Below are 18,228 nucleotides of genomic sequence, written 5' to 3'. Positions count from 1 at the left end.
TCCTCGCTAAATACACGTAAACTATTCCCTCGTAAATACCACGCAAAGTTTACGTCGTATTTACGAGGAAATAGTTTTTCCTCGTAAAATACTCGTAAAATTACATCCACTTTACGACGAAACAGTTTTGTCGTTACGTTACGAGGAAATAACGATGACTTTAGTTTTTCACGTAAATTCGTCGTAAACTCGACGCAAATTTACGAGGATTTTTTTTCCTCGTTAATTTTCGTCGTTAAGCATGTGTTTTCTTGTAGTGTGGGGCGGCTTGGGTTTTGAGAAATGATCAAGGCAAGGTCTTAATACATAGTCGTCGTGCCTTCTCGAACATCCTATCTAAAGAAGAAGCGAGTTTACATGGTCTTAGATGGGCTATCGAGAGTATGCACGATCATAAACTCAACAGACTTATCTTTGCGCTGGATGATGACACTTTCACGAAGGTGATTCTAAGACCCACGGCGTGGCCAAACTTTAGATGCCAGCAGTTGGAGCTTATGGAAAGATTAAGCAAATTGGAGTGGTGGAAATTGGTGAAAGAGGATAGAGTAACTAATAGAGGAGCTTTCCTCATTGCTCAATGTGTGATACAACTTGGTTATGCTTAATCTTATGTAGCTGCAGGTTCGCCGTTTTGGATGGCAGGCTTCTTTGAGAATGAGGAAATTGATCCCTCTATTTAGTTGGAACTTTGAGTGGATGGCTGTCAAGATTTTTTTGGGATGGATCAATGGTAGTTTGTGATTGATCTTGGATATGGCTTTATTTTTTAGTGGAAGTTTTAGTATGCTTGGCTGTTTTGAGCATCTTAATCTGGATATATTTTGTTTATGTCACTCTTCCTTTATGTTTCAAGCTTTCAAATTAATCTATCAGATGACCAAAAAAAAGGATTGATTGGTAACATTCCAATTCCCAAATGTAGATTCAAGTAAGGTCTATCAGCATGCGTATGGGTAAATTTACATCGGGATCCGTGGCGAAATGGTAGCGCGTCTGACTCCAGATCAGAAGGTTGCGTGTTCGATTAACGTCGGGTTCAAACCCCCCGAAACTAATTCCGGAATATCTTTTTGCTATGTCTTGTTTTGAGGTGACTGATCTCATCTCTGTTCCTCCTATCTGTAGCTTCCATAATTCTTCCACTTCAGTTCCCTGAGCATGACGATGGACCGGTTTTGGGCTGATAAAGGGCCTTAGGTACTCGCATAGGCCCGTATGTTTCTTAAACCCTTCAACTAGTTACGGAACCCCCTTGATTAATACGCAAAGGCCTTTTTTTCTTTACAAAGAACCACCGTGATCATCTGTGGACTTCTTGATTTCAAAAAAAAAAAAAAAATCTACTTACTAAATTCGATAGATTAAAATACTAATAATTATATTAAATTTCAATCTCATCCGCTTGCAGTAAAAGATAATGTTAAACAAGTAAAAATATTTGGATAAAAAAATAAAATAAAATACAAACTTTCCTTTGCGCAATGCAGAGAATTAAATGAAAAAAATTTAAGATCGGTTTGTATGAAAATAACTCTTTAAATCCCAACATCAGAAGAACAAAAAAAAAAAAAAAAAGACAAACAAACACATCGGAGGAGACGAATAGGCATTTGTAATAAAAAAAACAACAGAGTTCGGACATTTTTGCGATCTCTTGTTTTCCTGTCCAAAAGGTAGCAAGTTTGCGGGTTTCTAGGATCTGGGATTCGCCCCCCCCAATTTGATGTTTCTGATTCTTCTTCTTCAGACATTAAATTAGGTTCTGTTCTTCGCCGTTTTTGCTTGTAATAATAATCATTCGGCTAGAATTTTCCGACAAAATATTCCAACCTTGAAGTTTCCTTATGGATTTGCGGGTTCCGATTCTCTTCTTCTTCTTGAGTACAATATGCTTTCCTTCTGTCTTGGCTTCATCGTCCCCTGTGGAGTTTTCCGTCTGCAATCACGAATTCGAGCTCTTCCGCTTCGATTTAGACTCCAAATGTCCTTCTTCTCTCCATCCAGCTCCTCCTATCCAGGTACTACTACGATTAAACAAGATTGAGGCTTTGCTTTGAGACAAACTGTTTATTTGTTTTAGTAAGCAAATATGATGTTGCGTAATCAAAGTAGGTGTTTTTAGCTCTCACAAGGGCATAAAAGCTTTGTTTTGTAACTATTAGCTGTGTCTCAATTTCAGGTAGATGGAGAGACACTTGACAGGTTAATAATGTCTTTGAACTATGATGGGAATGGTTATATGTCTGTGCTCTTTTATGCTTCCTGGTGCCCTTTCTCACGTGCTGTCCGTCCTAAGTTTGATATGTTGAGTTCCATGTTCCCTCAAATACAGCACTTAGCTGTCGAGCATTCTCAAGCACTCCCATCGTAAGCCACCCTTCTCTTTCTTGAAACCACTACATACTCTCTTTTTTTCTATTCCCCCCTTACTACTTGCTAGTTGATCGAATAACATGTTTAAAATTGTTGCCTAATCAGATGTTTTATTGAAATAGGTTCATTAATCAGTATCTTTACAAAATTATTATTTGAAACTAATGTTATGTGTGTTTGCTGTTACTTTATCTTACGTTTTCATTGACTTACTCATTTTTGATTTACATCTGTTTATCACAAATCTATGTTAGCTAATTCATCATTACCCTCTATGCCTTGTTTAATTTTCTCATTAGTGGGTTTGTATAGGTTTCATCATGTGTTTGGTGTTTTCCTTTGTCTTACTAACTGATTTCACTAATTGATTTTGTTGCAGTGTGTTTTCAAGGTATGGTATCCGCAGCTTACCTTCAATCCTGATTGTAAATCAAACTTCAAAGGCGCGTTACCGTGGTCAAAAGGATCTTACATCCCTCATTGAGTTTTATGAGGAATCTACAGGTGAGATTCATCAGACTAAGTCTTTGCTTGTGCTATCTTTTATCTCAGTCAATAATAACTGAATGATTCTTTCGGTTTTGCCAGGTCTCAAGCCTGTCCAGTACGTGGCAGAAGCTGAACCAGCAACCAGCTTAGACGCCACCAACGGTAACCTCATCACATGGTTACGCAAAGGGACATCTATCAGTGAAATATTCAGACAAGATCCTTTCTTGGTACTGTCTCTGCTGTTCATCTGTTTACAAATAGCAATCCTCGTCTTCCCCATAGCAGAATCACGCATGAAAGCGTTGTGGGCTTCTTACGTTTCCAATCTGAACCTGGAAAGGTTTAGAGAGATTAGCCAACTGTTCAGCCGTGCTCTCCACATGGTCGATGTGAGGAGGCTATGGTTGAAACTTAGACTCGTCAAAACAAGGAACTTTCATGAAAGAGCAATGAACGCCCAAGCCTGGGCGTCATCGCTTGCATCTGTGTCTCTTGGCCAAGCTTCGTCAGACCAGTCCTGATCCCTTGAAGAGATCCTTCTAGTATTTAAGCGTGTTCTTGAAACCTGAGAGTTTCCCTTTACATGGAATGTTATATTGACTTTCTGAGTTAATTTGTCTGCGTCAAAAGCATGTAAATCCAGGAACAGCTTTGTTTCTGCCTGTGTATATCTTTCTTTCTCTCTTTTGTCTTTTTTATGAATCTGAGATGTATGTTTTGACCTCATTTCTTTTACTAAATATTTTTTGTTGAGTCGGCTAAACTTTCTCTGAATCTTCAGAGCAACTTTGTATCGTAAGGTTTGTCCGAGTTCGGTTGGCTCCACGGTATGGTATCACCAGTATCATGTGCATGCTGCTTTACAGAATATATCAATCACGTAGCATTTTATGAATGTTTCATGCTTTAATGTAGACTTGACCATTTTCCAATATTATCAAGACTGAGATGAGATGAAAACACGTCAAAGACGAGTTATTCCCAAAACTACAAAACTCGAAAATAATATAATCTGATATATGGGTAGTGTGTTCACATCAAACTATGTAATTCATCCATTCTTTTATTTTTATTTTATTTTTATTTTTTCATTCCATTCTTTTATTACTAGTGGCATTTAGCACACACAAGATTCTTAGTAATCCCCCTTACAGCCTTGTTACAAACATGAATGATATCATCAACAAAACTGAACCTTATCCGAGACTAATTAACTTTATAGATAAGAAGAGTTGAAAACATATTAATATTAACAAGGTGATATTAAGAAAGTAACAAATGATTATCAAAATCAGTTGGAGAAGTAAGAAAGGGAAAATCTATGTTTTACTGTTATTAACAGGAAAATCTAGGAAAAAAACTATTGATTGATTGATTGACTAGTAATAATAATATGATGCACTAACTGAAAATCCAGTGATCCGAAGGATAGTTTTGAGTTTATCAAAACATTAAAATAATGGAGAAGACTTGAACATGGAGGAAGAATTAAAGGAGCTTGTCAAAGAAGGCAAATCAATAGTTCTTGAAACAGGTCCCAAGTGGACCACTTGTTGCTTTGTCATCACTTCATTGCGTTAGATAAGTTCCAATTCACTTTCGTCACCCACATCTCCAAAATAAACATTCAAAAATAAACATTCATTTACATGTCTTGTATATGTATGTCAACTTCAACTAATATCAATCCATGTCTATACACATGGTATTTTTTTCTATACTCAATAGCTTTTCGTTAATATTGTTAATAATATTATCATACGCGTTTTCAAGAAACTTTTTCAAAGTATTTTGTGTGTATTTATAAAACATCCTAGATATGTGTAACTTGGAAGAAGAAAAAAAATTAAAGAAGAGTCTCAAATCTTAATTCCTTTTCTATTGAACATATTTCTCAATTATTAATATTTATTAATTATGTATCCAAACATTCTCAAATCTATTAAAGGATCTTGAAACCACTTCCACAAGGGAGAAAATACCTAAGCCCACTTGGCTCCAATAATTCAAAAGATTTCATTTTCTCACATTAATGTCAAACAAATAAAATCTTCTCTTTCTCTCTAGAACTTCTGGAAACCCTGATCAAAGCTCCAATGACATCATCTCAAGGAGACATGGATCTTGAGGAGTGGGAGTTACTCCCCAAAAGCTATTTCAAGGATCTTGATCTTGATCATGACGAGGATCATCAAGAAGCCATGATACTGGATTGCTTCCTCTCCCCATCTACTCAAGATCCTCTCCACAAGATAGAGTCTCCTCCAAGATCCATAGTTGTCCTCACAAAGCCCCTCCAAGTCCCCATGGCTTGGGAACCAGTGTTGGATCACGAGAACAAGAATATCCCCGATCTTGACCCGGATCCAACACAGACCCTTTTGATGGAGTCTGTTCCGTCACCAAGCGTATCCTTCAAGAAATCGAAGGAAACTGAATTTGCCGACATGAAAATTGACCCACCAGCGTGGATCACGAGTCCTGTGCCTTCGATAGATGCTGCGAGTTGCGAAGGAAGCGTTGACTTGCGAGTGAAGAAAGAGAATGATGATGTGACGAGTGGACATGGTGGTGAGAAACTGAACTTATGGAAGATTGGTCTTAATGGGATCGGAGCTGTTTGCTCTTTTGGCGTTGCAGCAGCAGCTGCTACAGTATGTGTCTTGTTCCTCGGACACAACAACATCAAAGTTTGTAAGAACAAGAACCATAAGCTTAGGTTCCAGATTTACTCCGATGATCATAAGGTAACTTGAACATTTTATGAAAATTATATTAATTAATTAATTAAATGGAGTTTTGTATATTAATAAGGTAACTCCACAAGCTTAGGTTCCAGATATGATGTATCTTGATTAATTATTAGAGATGTGAAAGCTAAGGGAGTGGTAGATTTGGATAAAACCTATAATTTGATGTTAGTGATATATGAGGATTATAGTTGGTAATTGTCTGCTGGTTATAATTGGGTAATTGTTGTTCTAGAAAATTTGATTAGATTAGATGATTGTTAACTTTTTGATTAAACTATAGAAATAGGTTTTGGATATTTTAAATCCAAGTAAATGAATATTGATAAGGTGAAGCTTACGTGTTTAAGTGAACAATTATCTGTAGTTGAAAAAGACAGATTCTTCTTTGTAGCTTTATACGTTTCGTAATCCGATTGTTTCTAACTTTATAGCTTGTGCCAAACGTCAAAGTTTACTTTCAAGAAGAAAATTTCTCCGTTTATTAAATGCTAACAACAATCCCCAAAACCTATAACACGTATCAAACTTATTGATTAAAAATGTTTTAATTATTTGTAGAGGATGAATGAAGCTGTGAATCATGCAACAAAGGTTAATGAAGCAATCTTTGCAATGAAAGGTGTTCCTGTCGTAAGAGCTCAAATATCTTTTGGAGGTCACTACGATGGACTTTGAATCCCAACCGTCCATAATTCTCTTTCGAATCAAGGGATGAGATCGAGTCTACCCTCATCTACCAGCTTCATAAGTTCAACATGCATGCATGGTCATTGTCAATACATTTTGTAAATTTTGTTAAAATTCAATCTGTTGATAGATCATTGTAAAATTTCATGTAATATTTTAATCGTTGTGAAATAACTTAAATATCTTTTTGTGATTTGTTTGATTTAGTATTTCGATTCACGTAGTTTTTTTTTCTCCAAAACGAAAGCATTTCATGACTAGATGAGAAAGTTTGTTGTTTCGGGGATGATTGGAATGAGCTGTAACTTTATATTTTTGCTTTAGAAATAAAAGTGTAGATTTTTTTTTACTGTGGTTGTAGATAATTTTGCTGTAGAATATTAGCTGTAGGTTTAAAAAGATTCAATGATTTACATATAAATTTTCTAAAGCAAAAAATAAGTGCTCTAGATTTATGGCTTTACACAGCTAAAAATAAATAAAAAGGAAAGAAAAATCTGTACATTTAAAAAATCTTTACAAGATTGGTAAAAAATTGGACAGTAAAAATAATTTAGGTTGTAGAGAGATCTCACAACACTTCTAAAGCACTTGCCAATCAACTCCTCTATATACCATAGTAGGGCTATGAGTTTGAACTTAACATAACCAAAATTTCCGGTTAGTTCAGTTTGATTTGGTAGGTTTTTAAAAAGTTCGGATTTCAGTTAACAGACTAACCAAATTTTAAATCAAATTTAACCAAAATTAACTGAATTTATCCCGAATTTCAACAAAATTAAACTGAAATCAAAAAATTTGGTCGAATTTAAAAAAAAAACGAACTAACTGAATAATAGCGAATCGAACCAAATTGTATTCTGGGTTAATTAAGATTTACGTTGAATTGAACTTATCAAAAACTAAATTATCCGAACCGAATTACCTAACGCCGCGCAGGCCTAGCCATATGGTGTGCCAGACGGGTTAAAACTTTTGTGTTTAGAAAATTCCAAAAAATCGGAGGAGTCGTTCTCAAGGAGGCCCAACCACACACCCCCCCCTTGTTAGGTCCATTACCTATCCTTAGCAACAGCAGAAAAAAAAAGTGAGCAGTGAAAAAATTCATTACCATTTGCCCACTGGTCGGGAAAAAGGACAGAAAGGTAATTTTGTAACTGGTCTAAAAATCGTACCGTCGATTTTAATAATCGAACGGTTCACAAAGACCGCTCCATTGACAGCCATAGAGATGAAATATAAGACAGAGATGCCCTAAGCCACCTTAACCTCCACAATACAGAGCCGTGAAGTCACAGAGAGAGAGAGAGACACACACACACACAAACGTTTGTCATCAATTAATTTATTGATCTCTGTAAGTAAATTGAATATTCGCAGTCTAAACTCAATTAATTTCTCTTTTGAATTTTCAGTTCTTAATAATTTTTAAAAAATCCTCTCTTTATTACACTAATAAACTCTGTTTCGTTTCAGACAAATTCTTCAGCTGAGACAATTCGGAGAAGAAGCTCCAAAAATGTCGTCGTTAGAACAAGAAATGTTCTTACAGTGGGGAAACAAGAAGAGAATGAGACGCCTAAGAGCCTCCGCCAACAAGGACACCAAACACATCTCGCAACGCCAATCTAACTCTTCATCTCACGAGACCTTCCTCTTTCATTCCTCAAGATTCTCCAGGTACACAAAGACTTTACCTTTTCCCCGTGAATCGAATCCACAAGACTCAATTTTTTTTATTTTTTTGTTAGAGGATCAGAAGGTGCAATACTCAGATCCGGACCACCGCCAGAGAAAGAGAAAGAGGAGAGGTATTACACTACGAGAGGCGTTGTTGATACCAACGGAGAAGACAGCAACGGCAAGGGAGAGGAGAGCATGTGGCCGAAGCTGTTTGTGACGCTGTCGAGCAAAGAGAAGGAAGAAGACTTCATGGCTATGAAAGGCTGTAAACCTTCGCATAGGCCTAAGAAGAGAGCCAAACTCATCCAAAAAAGCTTACTCGTAAGTTTTTTCAAAGTCCTTTCAAAAAAGTGTTTGAGAGTTTCTTATCGTTTTGTGTTTACAGTTGGTGAGTCCTGGAACATGGTTGGCTGATATGTGTCCGGATAGATACGATGTTACGGTCAAGAAGAGCTCTAAGAAGGTATTAACATTATAAAACGTTTTTATTTCAGCATTTTACAGACAATCCTCTATAATTTATATAATAATGGCTTAAGAAATGATGTTATGTGTGTTTGTGTTGCAGAGGAGAGCAAGAGGATTAAAAGCAATGGGGAATAATATTGAGAGCGATTCAGATTGAGTAGCATGAAGATTGTTTAGAAATCTTTTACGTATTGACTTAAGCTAACTTTTGCTTTGTTTGTGTTCACTTAAAGCAATCTCTTATAAAAGTAGTTTCTCTCAGTTTGATCATTTTGAACTACAAGGAAGCATTGTTTCTTTGTGGGTAATGTATGTATGCGCTTGTTATTGTTGTAACTTGCACACAATCTTATCGTAACTTACTAGTGTTTCAAATAATGTTATTTTTGGTCCCATCTTCTGACGTAATGTTCTTTTATTTTACGTGGAACATCGACAAGTGTGAGGCTGTTTGTACTGTATTCTAGGAATCAATCTAAGCTTTGACCGGAAAAGGATTAAAGAAACTTATAAAAATGGCTTTCCCTTGTCTTCTACTGGTACCATAAGCATATGATGAATTGAAAAGCATACATGAGTTCCATCTAATACGAACTTCACAAATCTACAATTATAAACCTTTTTCATGTATCAAGTTTTGTTCTAGTCTTCTTAAGCTATTTATAAGACTGAAGAGTTGTTTATAACAAGATGAAAGAGTGTGTAAAGAAGAAAGAAAGCGTTCTTTGTTACTAGTAGCTGCAGGAACTTTAGAAAGACAGGAGGACGCTTTTCCAATCTTTGTTTCAGCAAAAACTAATTGGAAACAGACTTGGCAGCTTGAAGCATTTCCGCTATCAGTGTCTTCACATCCCTGTAAACATCAAAGAGTTACTCCATCAAGTTTTGGATCGCTCTGATAGTAAACGGTACCAGTAGTTTTAACAACAACAGAAAACGTAACAAAGAGCGTCTTACTTTCTGTGTCTTGTGCGCGTCTTGGGAAGGGAACTCGGATCTTGAAGGTGTTCCCTTGAAGAGTAGCCTGTCACGAACAAGAGAACATATGTTTATGAACTAAAAGATGTGAAAAAAGGGGTTTTGGTGTTTAGAAAACACACCTTAACGTTGAAACGGACTCCCAAAAGATCTGTCTTGACGGCCTTGTGCTTGAAATCAGTGAAAATAAAAGAAAAATTCATCCGTCCATGTGTTTCTGGACTACAAACCCATGCGGTAGAGAAGAAATATTATTCGGACCACTATCATTTCTCGAAATTTATGATTCTTTGTGGAGATGTTCGTTACTTTACAATATGGGGATCTTATATTCTTCTGGATGAGAGTATTTTTTATATACACCTAGTCTGACTTAGGAGTATGTTGCACAGCCTATGTAGCTGATATGGTTTCAAAATTTGGTCCACTGATGCGGGATGTTAAAAACAAAATTGTTAGGTGTAGTGGAAGATGACTATGGCAGCATGGAGTTGCTTGTAGCAGGAAACATTATTTCACTAGACCTGAGCGTAGCACGAGTTTATGAGCTGGTTTGGAAGAAATCAAATCAGAGTCTTCTACTTGGCACTGTTAGCTTCAAATGCAGCTCCATTGTCCTCCCATGACTGTGACATGCAGACTTCAGGTTCGTGGACTTTTGGGGGTTTGGGTTTTGCTCGCCTTTACTTATTGTTTAGGCCCCGTAAAAATCTAGTGATTTCGTGTTTCTGTTTTCTATGGAAAAATTGGAAGAAGATAAGAGAAGACCCAGAGATTGAGTTTGCAATAGCAGGTACAGTTGGAGAATATGGTGGTCTGGGGTATCATAAAAGGAAATGATTTATTTCCTCTCATTGCTCTTTAATCACACAAGAATAGTTTATACGATATACATGTATATGTAATCCGAAGAAACTGGTTGAGTTCGCTAATTGAATTTACATTGCTGGCTTTGCAGAGTTTGCGAGATTGACTTCAAATCCAACGAAGAAGAGGTGGCTGCAGTTCTTGATCTTCTAAACCACTGCTGCAAGATTAGAGAGAGCAGGCGAGCAGCTTTAAGCTTACTTGTTGAAACAGCTAGGAGGGCATCTTCTGTGGATGCTATGGAGCCAGCCGAAGGGATGGAGAGTTTTGACTCTTGAAGCAGACCAAGGAAGGTGACATCATCACCGCTGCACAAGGTGCTTCTTTGACTGTCAGTAACTGAGGAAACTGGAACTTGGGAACAGGCCAAGAAAATAGTGCTTGTGTTCTTACCATCCATCGGGGCTTAACAAGTCAAAACAAACAGCAAAGAAACACTGGGAGATGGTTGCTAGAATCTTTGTCTTAACATACGGTGAGCCGGCAGCGACTTACTGTTGAGAATTCTGTGAGTGTCGGAATCTTAGTCTACGCTTGGTTGTTTGTGTTTGCTACAAATTGAAGCTATAAACAATGGAGTATAGATTCAGAGACGTGATTGTACTTGAGTTTCAAGATATTTAGATCATATAGATTTTATTATGATTTAATATTATAGATTGTGCAACCAGATTTTATTATTGTAGCATGTACTTAGATCATATAAGACTAGGCCATTAAACTAGTAATCTAAATGATTCTACCTCTAGTCTTTTTCGCTTTGCCCACCCACCAAAACATCACAAGTTAATCATATTTTAACATAGATTCATTCACACAATAAATTAACTAGAACCTAAGAATGTATCAATAGCTTCTTGCATTGTATGTTATAAGTTTAAAACACCAGATAGCTTCTTCCATCAGTCATCGTAAGAGAAGGTTTTCTTCTTACCGCAGAATAATTCAGTTACCTCCGGTTTCTCCAGATAATCTTCTTCATAATCTTCTTCTGTCGGAAGGCTTTCTGGTCCAAGGTACTCTTCGTTCCTGGAAATATTCACAAACCGTTTCCGTTATCTTACCAACGAAAAAGCTTTAACCCAATGTGCTGAAGAAACTCAAAATAGTAAAATCCCTTACCAGAGCTTCTCTGCAAGCCTGTACCTAAATCAACAACAAGACTAGTAGCATTAGTCTCTTATGTTAAAGAAAGCTTTATAGCAAACACAAATTAGAGAAACAATTTACTTGGGTCGGATAGGGTATGGAGCCATCTCAACCACGTCGGAGAGAATATTCATAGCTCTACTATTCTCGTACAGCAACGCCTCCTTTGCTTCTTCGGCAGAAGCAAACTCAACAAAGCCACAGCCCACATGCTCACCCTCGCGGTTTACAACAAGTCGAACACGACAAACTTTTCCAACATTTCTGTAGTAATCGACGCTGGAGGGCAAAATATCAGTCATGAAAAGCTTGATCAAGAGGAAATTCAAAGTGCTACTTACAGATTAATTCTTCTTATTCCGGGAGAGAGATTGTAAACAAAGAGAGTTTTTTTTCTTAAGGCTACTTCCTCAGCAAAATCATGAGTTTCATCGAATCCTTCCTCCACATCATCATCTTCTTCGATCAGACGGTTTTCTCGTCCAAGGTAGTCTTCGTACCTGGATGATCGAAAATCAGTGTGATCTCAATAGGTATACCAAGAACAATCACTTTAAATTACAAATGGTTAAATCTCTTACCAAACCTTGTGATCAATGCAATACCTAATTAACAAAAACAAATAAAAAATAATGTTAGGTCTTCTTTAATGGCGTAAAAAACAAAAAATTAAGCAACAAGTTACAGCTAGTGTTGATTTACTCGGGATCCCGAAATCCCTCAGCCGAACAAAGGAAAATTTCTTGATCGGGCAAATACTCCTTTTTCAAGGCCTACAGTATAAAAAGACTTAATCAGCAATGGTGGTACTTAAAAAATTACTACATGAACAATTTACATCATTAATCTCACCTGCTCTGCTTCTTCAGAAGAAGAAAACTCAACATAGCCATCGCCAATTTGGTTGCCCTCACAGTCTATAACAAGACGAACATGAACAACTTTTCCAACATCTTTGAATAAATCGATGCTGTCAAAAGGAGGATAACAATATTAGTCATGAAAAGAAACTTGAGGAAGTTAAAGGCGCTACTTACAGATCTTGTATTAGCGTTGGGCAAGGGAGATTGTTGACAAAGATCGTCTTATTTCTTACAGCAACTGCCTGAATTTAACAGCCAAGTGTGTTAGCATGACTTTAAGGAGAAACACACACAAAAAGTAACCAAAGTTATGTTTCTTGGGAGTTTCATCAAAAAGTCCTACCTCTTGATAAAGTCTATCTTCTGTCTCATCTTCGTCTCTCACAAGGATCCCTCGTCGAATATAGTCTTCGTAACTGAAATTTCGAGAAACCAAAGTGATCTCTCCATGTATAACAAAAAAAAAAAAAACTTGACCAAAAATAGTTAAATCCCCTTACCAGAGCTTCTCTGCAAAGTTGTACCTAATTAACAAAAAAAAAAAGATATATCATTTAGTCTTGTGCTGTAATGATGTTAAAACTCAAGCAAATAAATTTACTTGGAAAAGAAATTTACATGGGTAGGAGACGGTAGGGAGCCAGCTTAGCTAAGTCAATAAAAATCTTGTGATCCAGCAAATATTCACCATTCATTTTTTCCAGCGCCTTATGTGCTCGGTAAGCAGAACAAAACTCGACAAAGCCATAGCCTACATGCTTGCCCTCGGGGTTTACGATAAGTCGAACACTAACAACTTCTCCAACATGACTGAAGTAGTCGATGCTGTGAAAAAGAGGAGTACAAAAGGCTGAAGGTAATCCAAAATATCAGGCAATGGAAGCGGAAAATTAAAGGTTTTTGTACTCTTTACATATGGAATAATTTAGTCTGAGGAGAGAGGTTGGAAACAAAGAGAACATTCTGCAATTAACAGGCAAGTGTGTTAGGGCCGACTCTACGTAGAAAATTTTACTTAACAAAACATAACAGGCTCGTCAGAAGATTCAGATACCTCAACAAACTTGGGAGGTGGCGTCTCATCTTCTTCTCGTAGAATGAAATCTTTGTTCCTGAAATATGGAAAAGTAGCTGTAAGTCTCTCCATGTAATAATCAAGAATGTAATCTTCTTACCAGACTGTGTGATCTTTGCAATACCTTATTAAAAAAAAAAACAATAGTGTTAGTTGTGTAATATGGCATCCAAAAGTATAGCAATCAGATTAAAATATTAACATGGAACTTACTTGGATATGATGTTCACATAAGGGAAACTCTGAGCAATAATCTGGCGACCGTGCAAATATTTAATCTTTTGGAGAGCCTACAATATTAAAAAAAAAAATCAGAAATCTTGGTTAAATAATTGTTTAAAACAACTAGTAGTAGTCTACTTTTCTCTCACCTTGTCTGCTTGGTTAGAAGAAGCAAACTTGACAAAGCCATATTCCCCTGTCTTCCTGAAACCGTGGTGTACAACAAGCTGAACACGAACAACTTGTCCAACATGTTTGAAGAGATCGATGATATCTGCTATCCCAGCGTCCTTAGGGAGACCACGAACCAAGATTGTTTTCCTTTTTACGACAACCTCCTCCGCCTGCATGCATGCAGCGACTCAAAAGTAGAACAAAAATCAAATATTCATACGCATCTTAGCTTACCTTATGTTTCTTCAGAATCATAGGTTTGGTCTCATCTTTCAGTTTATGCTTCACTATACAAAACAAACAAACAAACAAAGTTCCTCAGAGTTAGATTTGTTATTGGTAAACATGTAGATGAAGTATCGCTTACCCAATAAATTAGCTGGCTCCGAATCAGATCCCGACTTCTTTCGCTTGCCTGTAAAATCAAAAACCGATTTCTTCGAAGAAGTAGCCATCGAGAGCAGCTAAAACAAGGAACCCTAGTAATCTTCGAACTGGACTAGAGAAACAAGACGAACGAGCTTTTTTTTATCAAAATAATCATTTTTTATGGGCTGGGCTTTCATTACTTTTGGGTTTATATGTCCACCATCACTTTCTATGAGCCTCACTTTTGGACATTACGGTTTTTTATGAGCTGGGCTTTCATTAAATAAAATTTCGCCGCTCTTTTACAATAATTTTTTGGGTCTTTAGTAGATGAATCGTGAAAAAAAAATTGTAAAATAAAATCAAGTTAACATGTATTGCTTTTTGTCTAAAAAAACTGTGATGAAATAGCGATTTATACGTCTAAAAATATGTATTTGTAACATGTTTTTTATACTTCATTGTATTTGTTAAGACAATATTTATTTTACTTTTTTTTTACTTGTTTGACATTATTAATTTTTGTTAGCTATTAAATTTATCACAACATATTCCAATCAGCCAAAACAAGTGAATTGTAATGCAAATATATATGTATCAAGGCTTCTTGGTTTGGATTCAAAACTCGAGAAAAGTCTTCTCATCCCCTTCAGGGAAATCAAGGTTTGTCCTCTATTTTCTTACCGATCCGGTTAGAGATCACTAAACCGGAATATAACCAATCGTTGCAGGTGGAATGTACCATACCGAAAGACGATGGAACTCTTGCATCATTCGTTGGATTCAGAGTCCAACATGACAACGCAAGAGGTCCCATGAAAGGTGGCATCAGATATCATCCAGAGGTTTGCCTTCATGAGTTTCATTTAAACCAAAGCAACTTCGATTATGGTATATGAATTAAACCGGATGTCGGTTATTGACAAGGTTGAACCGGATGAGGTAAACGCTTTGGCTCAACTCATGACATGGAAAACAGCTGCATGTGGCTAAAATACCTTACGGTGGAGCCAAAGGAGGGATTGGTTGTGACCCTAGCGAGCTAAACATCTCAGAGCTCGAACGTTTGACTCGAGTTTTCACACAGAAGATTCATGACGTCATTGGGATTCATACCGATGTTCCAGCTCCTGACATGGGAACCGGTCCTCAGGTTTTGTAAAATCTCTCTCGCACTTCCGTTGGAGTCCTCATGTGTTGTTGTCTGAAATATAATCATGCATTTTTGTAAAGAGAATGGCGTGGATTCTTGATGAATACTCAAAATTCCATGGACACTCTCCTGCTATTGTGACCGGCAAACCCATTGTAGGTGCCTGTTCTAACGAGATTTAGGTCGGTTTGGTTTATATGATTATTGAGGTTGATGTTTTGAGCAGGATCTTTGGGGAGAGATGCTGCAACAGGAAGAGGATTGTTATTTGAAACACTACTCAATGAACATGGAAAGAGCATAGCTGGACAGAGATTGGCCATCCAGTTTTGTAATAAGACATGTTTCATTAATATAATGATTTTTAAAGTTTATAGAAAAATAAAAAAGATATGTAAAATATAATGTTTTCCTTTTAGAAAAATCCTAACTAAAACTCACACTCTCTTTTTCATCTACTTGCTAATGCTCTGCAATATATTGATGAACTATTACTAATAGTCTCTATCATCTCCCCTCGCCCATTGAGTGTCCTCCCATAATTGTAAGTGACTTCAAATCTATATAAAAAAATGTGGCCCTGTAATGTGGTATTATTATAAGGAAATCAAAATTTTCAAAGTTGTTATGCCGGAACAGTCGTCCAAGACCTTTAGCCTGTACCTGGACTCGATGAAAAAAATAGGATAAGTTTTTATGGATTCATTGAGAAATATCCGGATCTACTTCATACCATATTAGAAGTGCATTAAAAAATTTAGTAAATAGAATATTATTATATAATTACAGATCTTTAGTTTCTACCTGGACTCGATAAAAAAAAATAGAATCCGTTTTTATGGATTCATCGAGAATGATTGTGATCTATTTCATAGCTTATTAGAAATGCTTATAGAATTTTTTTTTAAAAGAAGAGAATATTATCATATAGATTGCATGTTTTTAATTGGCACATGTCATAATTTTAATTTTAAGTCAATATAATATTTATTTTCAAATTATGAGCGTTTGAGCTCTAATAATATAAAATTTATTTTATATTATGTAAAAATTTAAAAAACCAAACTTTACGTAATAATCATGAGTTAGTCAAACAATTTTATTTGGATAAAAAAAAGAGGAGGGGGGCCCTCATCAGTCCGTGCGAGCTTAAGACCCTCTTCACAAGGCAAGGGACCACCATCACCTGAGTGGCAATCCGTCCAGCGTCTAACGTTATATATAAAGACACGATTTTTACTTTAAGTAACCGATGTGGGATAAATTAATGAGAATTGAGCTGGTTTCTGCTGGGTCGGGCTGGGCCGATTTGGGTAATGTATGCGCTTGTTGTTGTAACTTGCACACAATCGTATTGTAACTTGCTACTGTTTCAAATAATGTATTTTTGTTTCCATTCTTCTGACATAATTTTTCTTTTATATTACATGGAACATTGAAGGAGGGGGGGGGGAGGCCCTCATCAGACGATGTCCGTGCGACCTCAAAGGGGCATCTGAAATGACCCTCTTCAAAGGGCAAGGGACCACCATCACCTGAGTGGCAATCCGTCCAGCGTCCAACGTTATATATAAAGACACGATTTTCACTTTAAGTAACCGATGTGGGGTAAATTAATGAGAATTGAGCTGGTTTCTACTGGGCCGGGCTGGACCGATTTGGGTAATGTATGCGCTTGTTGTTGTAACTTGCACACAATCGTATTGTAACTTACTACTGTTTCAAATAATGTATTTTTGGTTCCATTCTTCTGACATAATTTTTCTTTTATATTACGTGGAACATTGAGGGGGGGGGGGAGGCTCTCATCAGACGATGTCCGTGCGAGCTCAAAGGGACATCTGAAATGACGCTCTTCACAAAGCAAGGGACCACCATCACCTGAGTGGCAATCCGTCCAGCGTCCAACGTTATATATAAAGACACGATTTTCACTTTAAGTAACCGATGTGGGATAAATTAATGAGAATTGAGCTGGTTTCTGCTGGGCCGGGCTAGGCTGATTTGGGTAATGTATGCGCTTGTTGTTGTAACTTGCACACAATCGTATTGTAACTTACTACTGTTTCAAATAATGTATTTTGGTTCCATTCTTCTGACATAATTTTTCTTTTATATTACGCGGAACATTGAGGGGGGGGGGAGGCCCTCATCAGACGATGTCCGTGCGACCTCAAAGGGGCATCTGAAATGACCCTCTTCAAAGGGCAAGGGACCACCATCACCTGAGTGGCAATCCGTCCAGCGTCCAACGTTATATATAAAGACACGATTTTCACTTTAAGTAACCGATGTGGGATAAATTAATGTGAATTGAGCTTATTTCTGTTGGTTCGGGTTGGGCCGATTTGGGTAATGTATGCGCTTGTTGTTGTAACTTGCACACAATCGTATTGTAACTTACTAATGTTTCAAATAATGTATTTTTGGTTCCATTCTTCTGACATAATTTTTCTTTTATATTACGCGGAACATTGAGGGGGGGGGGAGGCCCTCATCAGACGATGTCCGTGCGACCTCAAAGGGGCATCTGAAATGACCCTCTTCAAAGGGCAAGGGACCACCATCACCTGAGTGGCAATCCGTCCAGCGTCCAACGTTATATATAAAGACACGATTTTCACTTTAAGTAACCGATGTGGGATAAATTAATGTGAATTGAGCTTATTTCTGTTGGTTCGGGTTGGGCCGATTTGGGTAATGTATGCGCTTGTTGTTGTAACTTGCACACAATCGTATTGTAACTTACTAATGTTTCAAATAATGTATTTTTGGTTCCATTCTTCTGACATAATTTTTCTTTTATATTACATGGAACATTGAAGGAGGGGGGGGGGAGGCCCTCATCAGACGATGTCCGTGCGAGCTCAAAGGGGCATCTGAAATGACCCTCTTCACACGGCAAGGGACCACCATCAT

At 37.1% G+C, this 18,228-nt stretch overlaps 4 protein-coding genes, 2 long non-coding RNA genes, 1 other non-coding gene and 1 pseudogene across 8 annotated transcripts; 6 read left to right on the top strand and 2 right to left on the bottom strand.

The window, feature by feature from the left end:
* The first annotated feature begins 970 nt into the window (after positions 1-970).
* Positions 971-1,042, top strand: TRNAW-CCA. Its single transcript has one exon. It is a non-coding gene; the product is annotated as a tRNA-Trp (tRNA).
* A 530-nt stretch (positions 1,043-1,572) lies between these two features.
* Positions 1,573-3,594, top strand: LOC106292541 (5'-adenylylsulfate reductase-like 5). The gene is made up of 4 exons (XM_013728150.1): positions 1,573-2,021; positions 2,183-2,370; positions 2,756-2,880; positions 2,965-3,594. The coding sequence occupies exons 1-4, from the start codon at positions 1,848-1,850 to the stop codon at positions 3,387-3,389; spliced, it is 912 nt and encodes a 303-aa protein (XP_013583604.1). The 5' UTR covers positions 1,573-1,847; the 3' UTR covers positions 3,390-3,594.
* Positions 3,595-4,705: 1,111 nt separating this feature from the next.
* Positions 4,706-6,527, top strand: LOC106343349. The gene is made up of 2 exons (XM_013782530.1): positions 4,706-5,615; positions 6,180-6,527. Exons 1-2 carry the CDS (start codon positions 4,965-4,967, stop codon positions 6,294-6,296), a joined length of 768 nt encoding a protein of 255 aa, XP_013637984.1. The 5' UTR covers positions 4,706-4,964; the 3' UTR covers positions 6,297-6,527.
* Positions 6,528-7,568: 1,041 nt separating this feature from the next.
* Positions 7,569-8,837, top strand: LOC106292909. The gene is made up of 5 exons (XM_013728575.1): positions 7,569-7,665; positions 7,785-7,988; positions 8,060-8,312; positions 8,377-8,454; positions 8,560-8,837. The coding sequence occupies exons 2-5, from the start codon at positions 7,828-7,830 to the stop codon at positions 8,614-8,616; spliced, it is 549 nt and encodes a 182-aa protein (XP_013584029.1). The 5' UTR covers positions 7,569-7,665; positions 7,785-7,827; the 3' UTR covers positions 8,617-8,837.
* A 370-nt stretch (positions 8,838-9,207) lies between these two features.
* Positions 9,208-9,612, bottom strand: LOC106292910. The gene is made up of 3 exons (XR_001260278.1): positions 9,560-9,612; positions 9,417-9,483; positions 9,208-9,312 (listed from the first exon to the last, which is right to left on the bottom strand). It is a non-coding gene; the product is annotated as an uncharacterized LOC106292910 (long non-coding RNA).
* Positions 9,613-9,898: 286 nt separating this feature from the next.
* On the top strand, positions 9,899-11,156 carry LOC106343846. The gene is made up of 3 exons (XR_001270029.1): positions 9,899-10,083; positions 10,191-10,230; positions 10,396-11,156. It is a non-coding gene; the product is annotated as an uncharacterized LOC106343846 (long non-coding RNA).
* On the bottom strand, positions 11,033-14,293 carry LOC106343845 (polyadenylate-binding protein 2-like). 2 transcript variants are annotated; one of them, XM_013783173.1, is made up of 18 exons: positions 14,155-14,293; positions 14,022-14,074; positions 13,763-13,957; positions 13,605-13,681; positions 13,492-13,515; positions 13,371-13,428; positions 13,230-13,279; positions 12,935-13,141; positions 12,817-12,840; positions 12,660-12,732; positions 12,491-12,558; positions 12,306-12,423; positions 12,156-12,226; positions 12,035-12,058; positions 11,795-11,953; positions 11,535-11,732; positions 11,427-11,450; positions 11,033-11,333 (listed from the first exon to the last, which is right to left on the bottom strand). In XM_013783173.1, the coding sequence occupies exons 1-18, from the start codon at positions 14,240-14,242 to the stop codon at positions 11,207-11,209; spliced, it is 1,638 nt and encodes a 545-aa protein (XP_013638627.1). In that variant the 5' UTR covers positions 14,243-14,293; the 3' UTR covers positions 11,033-11,206. The 2 variants fall into 2 exon arrangements, with proteins under 2 accessions (XP_013638627.1, XP_013638628.1); XM_013783174.1 differs by having other exon boundaries at positions 11,535-11,717.
* Positions 14,294-14,587: 294 nt separating this feature from the next.
* LOC106292427 lies at positions 14,588-15,851 on the top strand (annotated as a pseudogene).
* The last annotated feature ends 2,377 nt before the right edge of the window (positions 15,852-18,228 follow it).

This window comes from Brassica oleracea, chromosome C5 (genome assembly GCF_000695525.1).
Source record: "Brassica oleracea var. oleracea cultivar TO1000 chromosome C5, BOL, whole genome shotgun sequence".
Classification (NCBI taxonomy): domain Eukaryota; kingdom Viridiplantae; phylum Streptophyta; class Magnoliopsida; order Brassicales; family Brassicaceae; genus Brassica; species Brassica oleracea.
The sequence above is the reverse complement of the archived record's forward strand: the minus strand, read 5'-3'. Positions and strand labels throughout refer to the sequence as shown.

Excerpts from the sequence above, each read along its gene's own strand:
- LOC106292541 (XM_013728150.1), top strand. The coding sequence starts at position 1,848 with ATGGATTTGCGGGTTCCGATTCTCTTCTTCTTCTTGAGTACAATATGC. Across the intron at positions 2,022-2,182 it reads ATCCAGCTCCTCCTATCCAG|GTAGATGGAGAGACACTTGA; the intron begins GTACTACTACGA and ends TCTCAATTTCAG. Across the intron at positions 2,881-2,964 it reads GTTTTATGAGGAATCTACAG|GTCTCAAGCCTGTCCAGTAC; the intron begins GTGAGATTCATC and ends CGGTTTTGCCAG.
- LOC106292909 (XM_013728575.1), top strand. The coding sequence starts at position 7,828 with ATGTCGTCGTTAGAACAAGAAATGTTCTTACAGTGGGGAAACAAGAAG. Across the intron at positions 7,989-8,059 it reads CATTCCTCAAGATTCTCCAG|AGGATCAGAAGGTGCAATAC; the intron begins GTACACAAAGAC and ends TTTTTTTGTTAG. Across the intron at positions 8,455-8,559 it reads TCAAGAAGAGCTCTAAGAAG|AGGAGAGCAAGAGGATTAAA; the intron begins GTATTAACATTA and ends TTTGTGTTGCAG.
- LOC106343349 (XM_013782530.1), top strand. The coding sequence starts at position 4,965 with ATGACATCATCTCAAGGAGACATGGATCTTGAGGAGTGGGAGTTACTC. Across the intron at positions 5,616-6,179 it reads TTTACTCCGATGATCATAAG|AGGATGAATGAAGCTGTGAA; the intron begins GTAACTTGAACA and ends AATTATTTGTAG.
- LOC106343845 (XM_013783173.1), bottom strand. The coding sequence starts at position 14,242 with ATGGCTACTTCTTCGAAGAAATCGGTTTTTGATTTTACAGGCAAGCGA. Across the intron at positions 13,280-13,370 it reads CACCTCCCAAGTTTGTTGAG|AATGTTCTCTTTGTTTCCAA; the intron begins GTATCTGAATCT and ends TGTTAATTGCAG. Across the intron at positions 12,733-12,816 it reads AACTTTGCAGAGAAGCTCTG|TTACGAAGACTATATTCGAC; the intron begins GTAAGGGGATTT and ends TCGAAATTTCAG.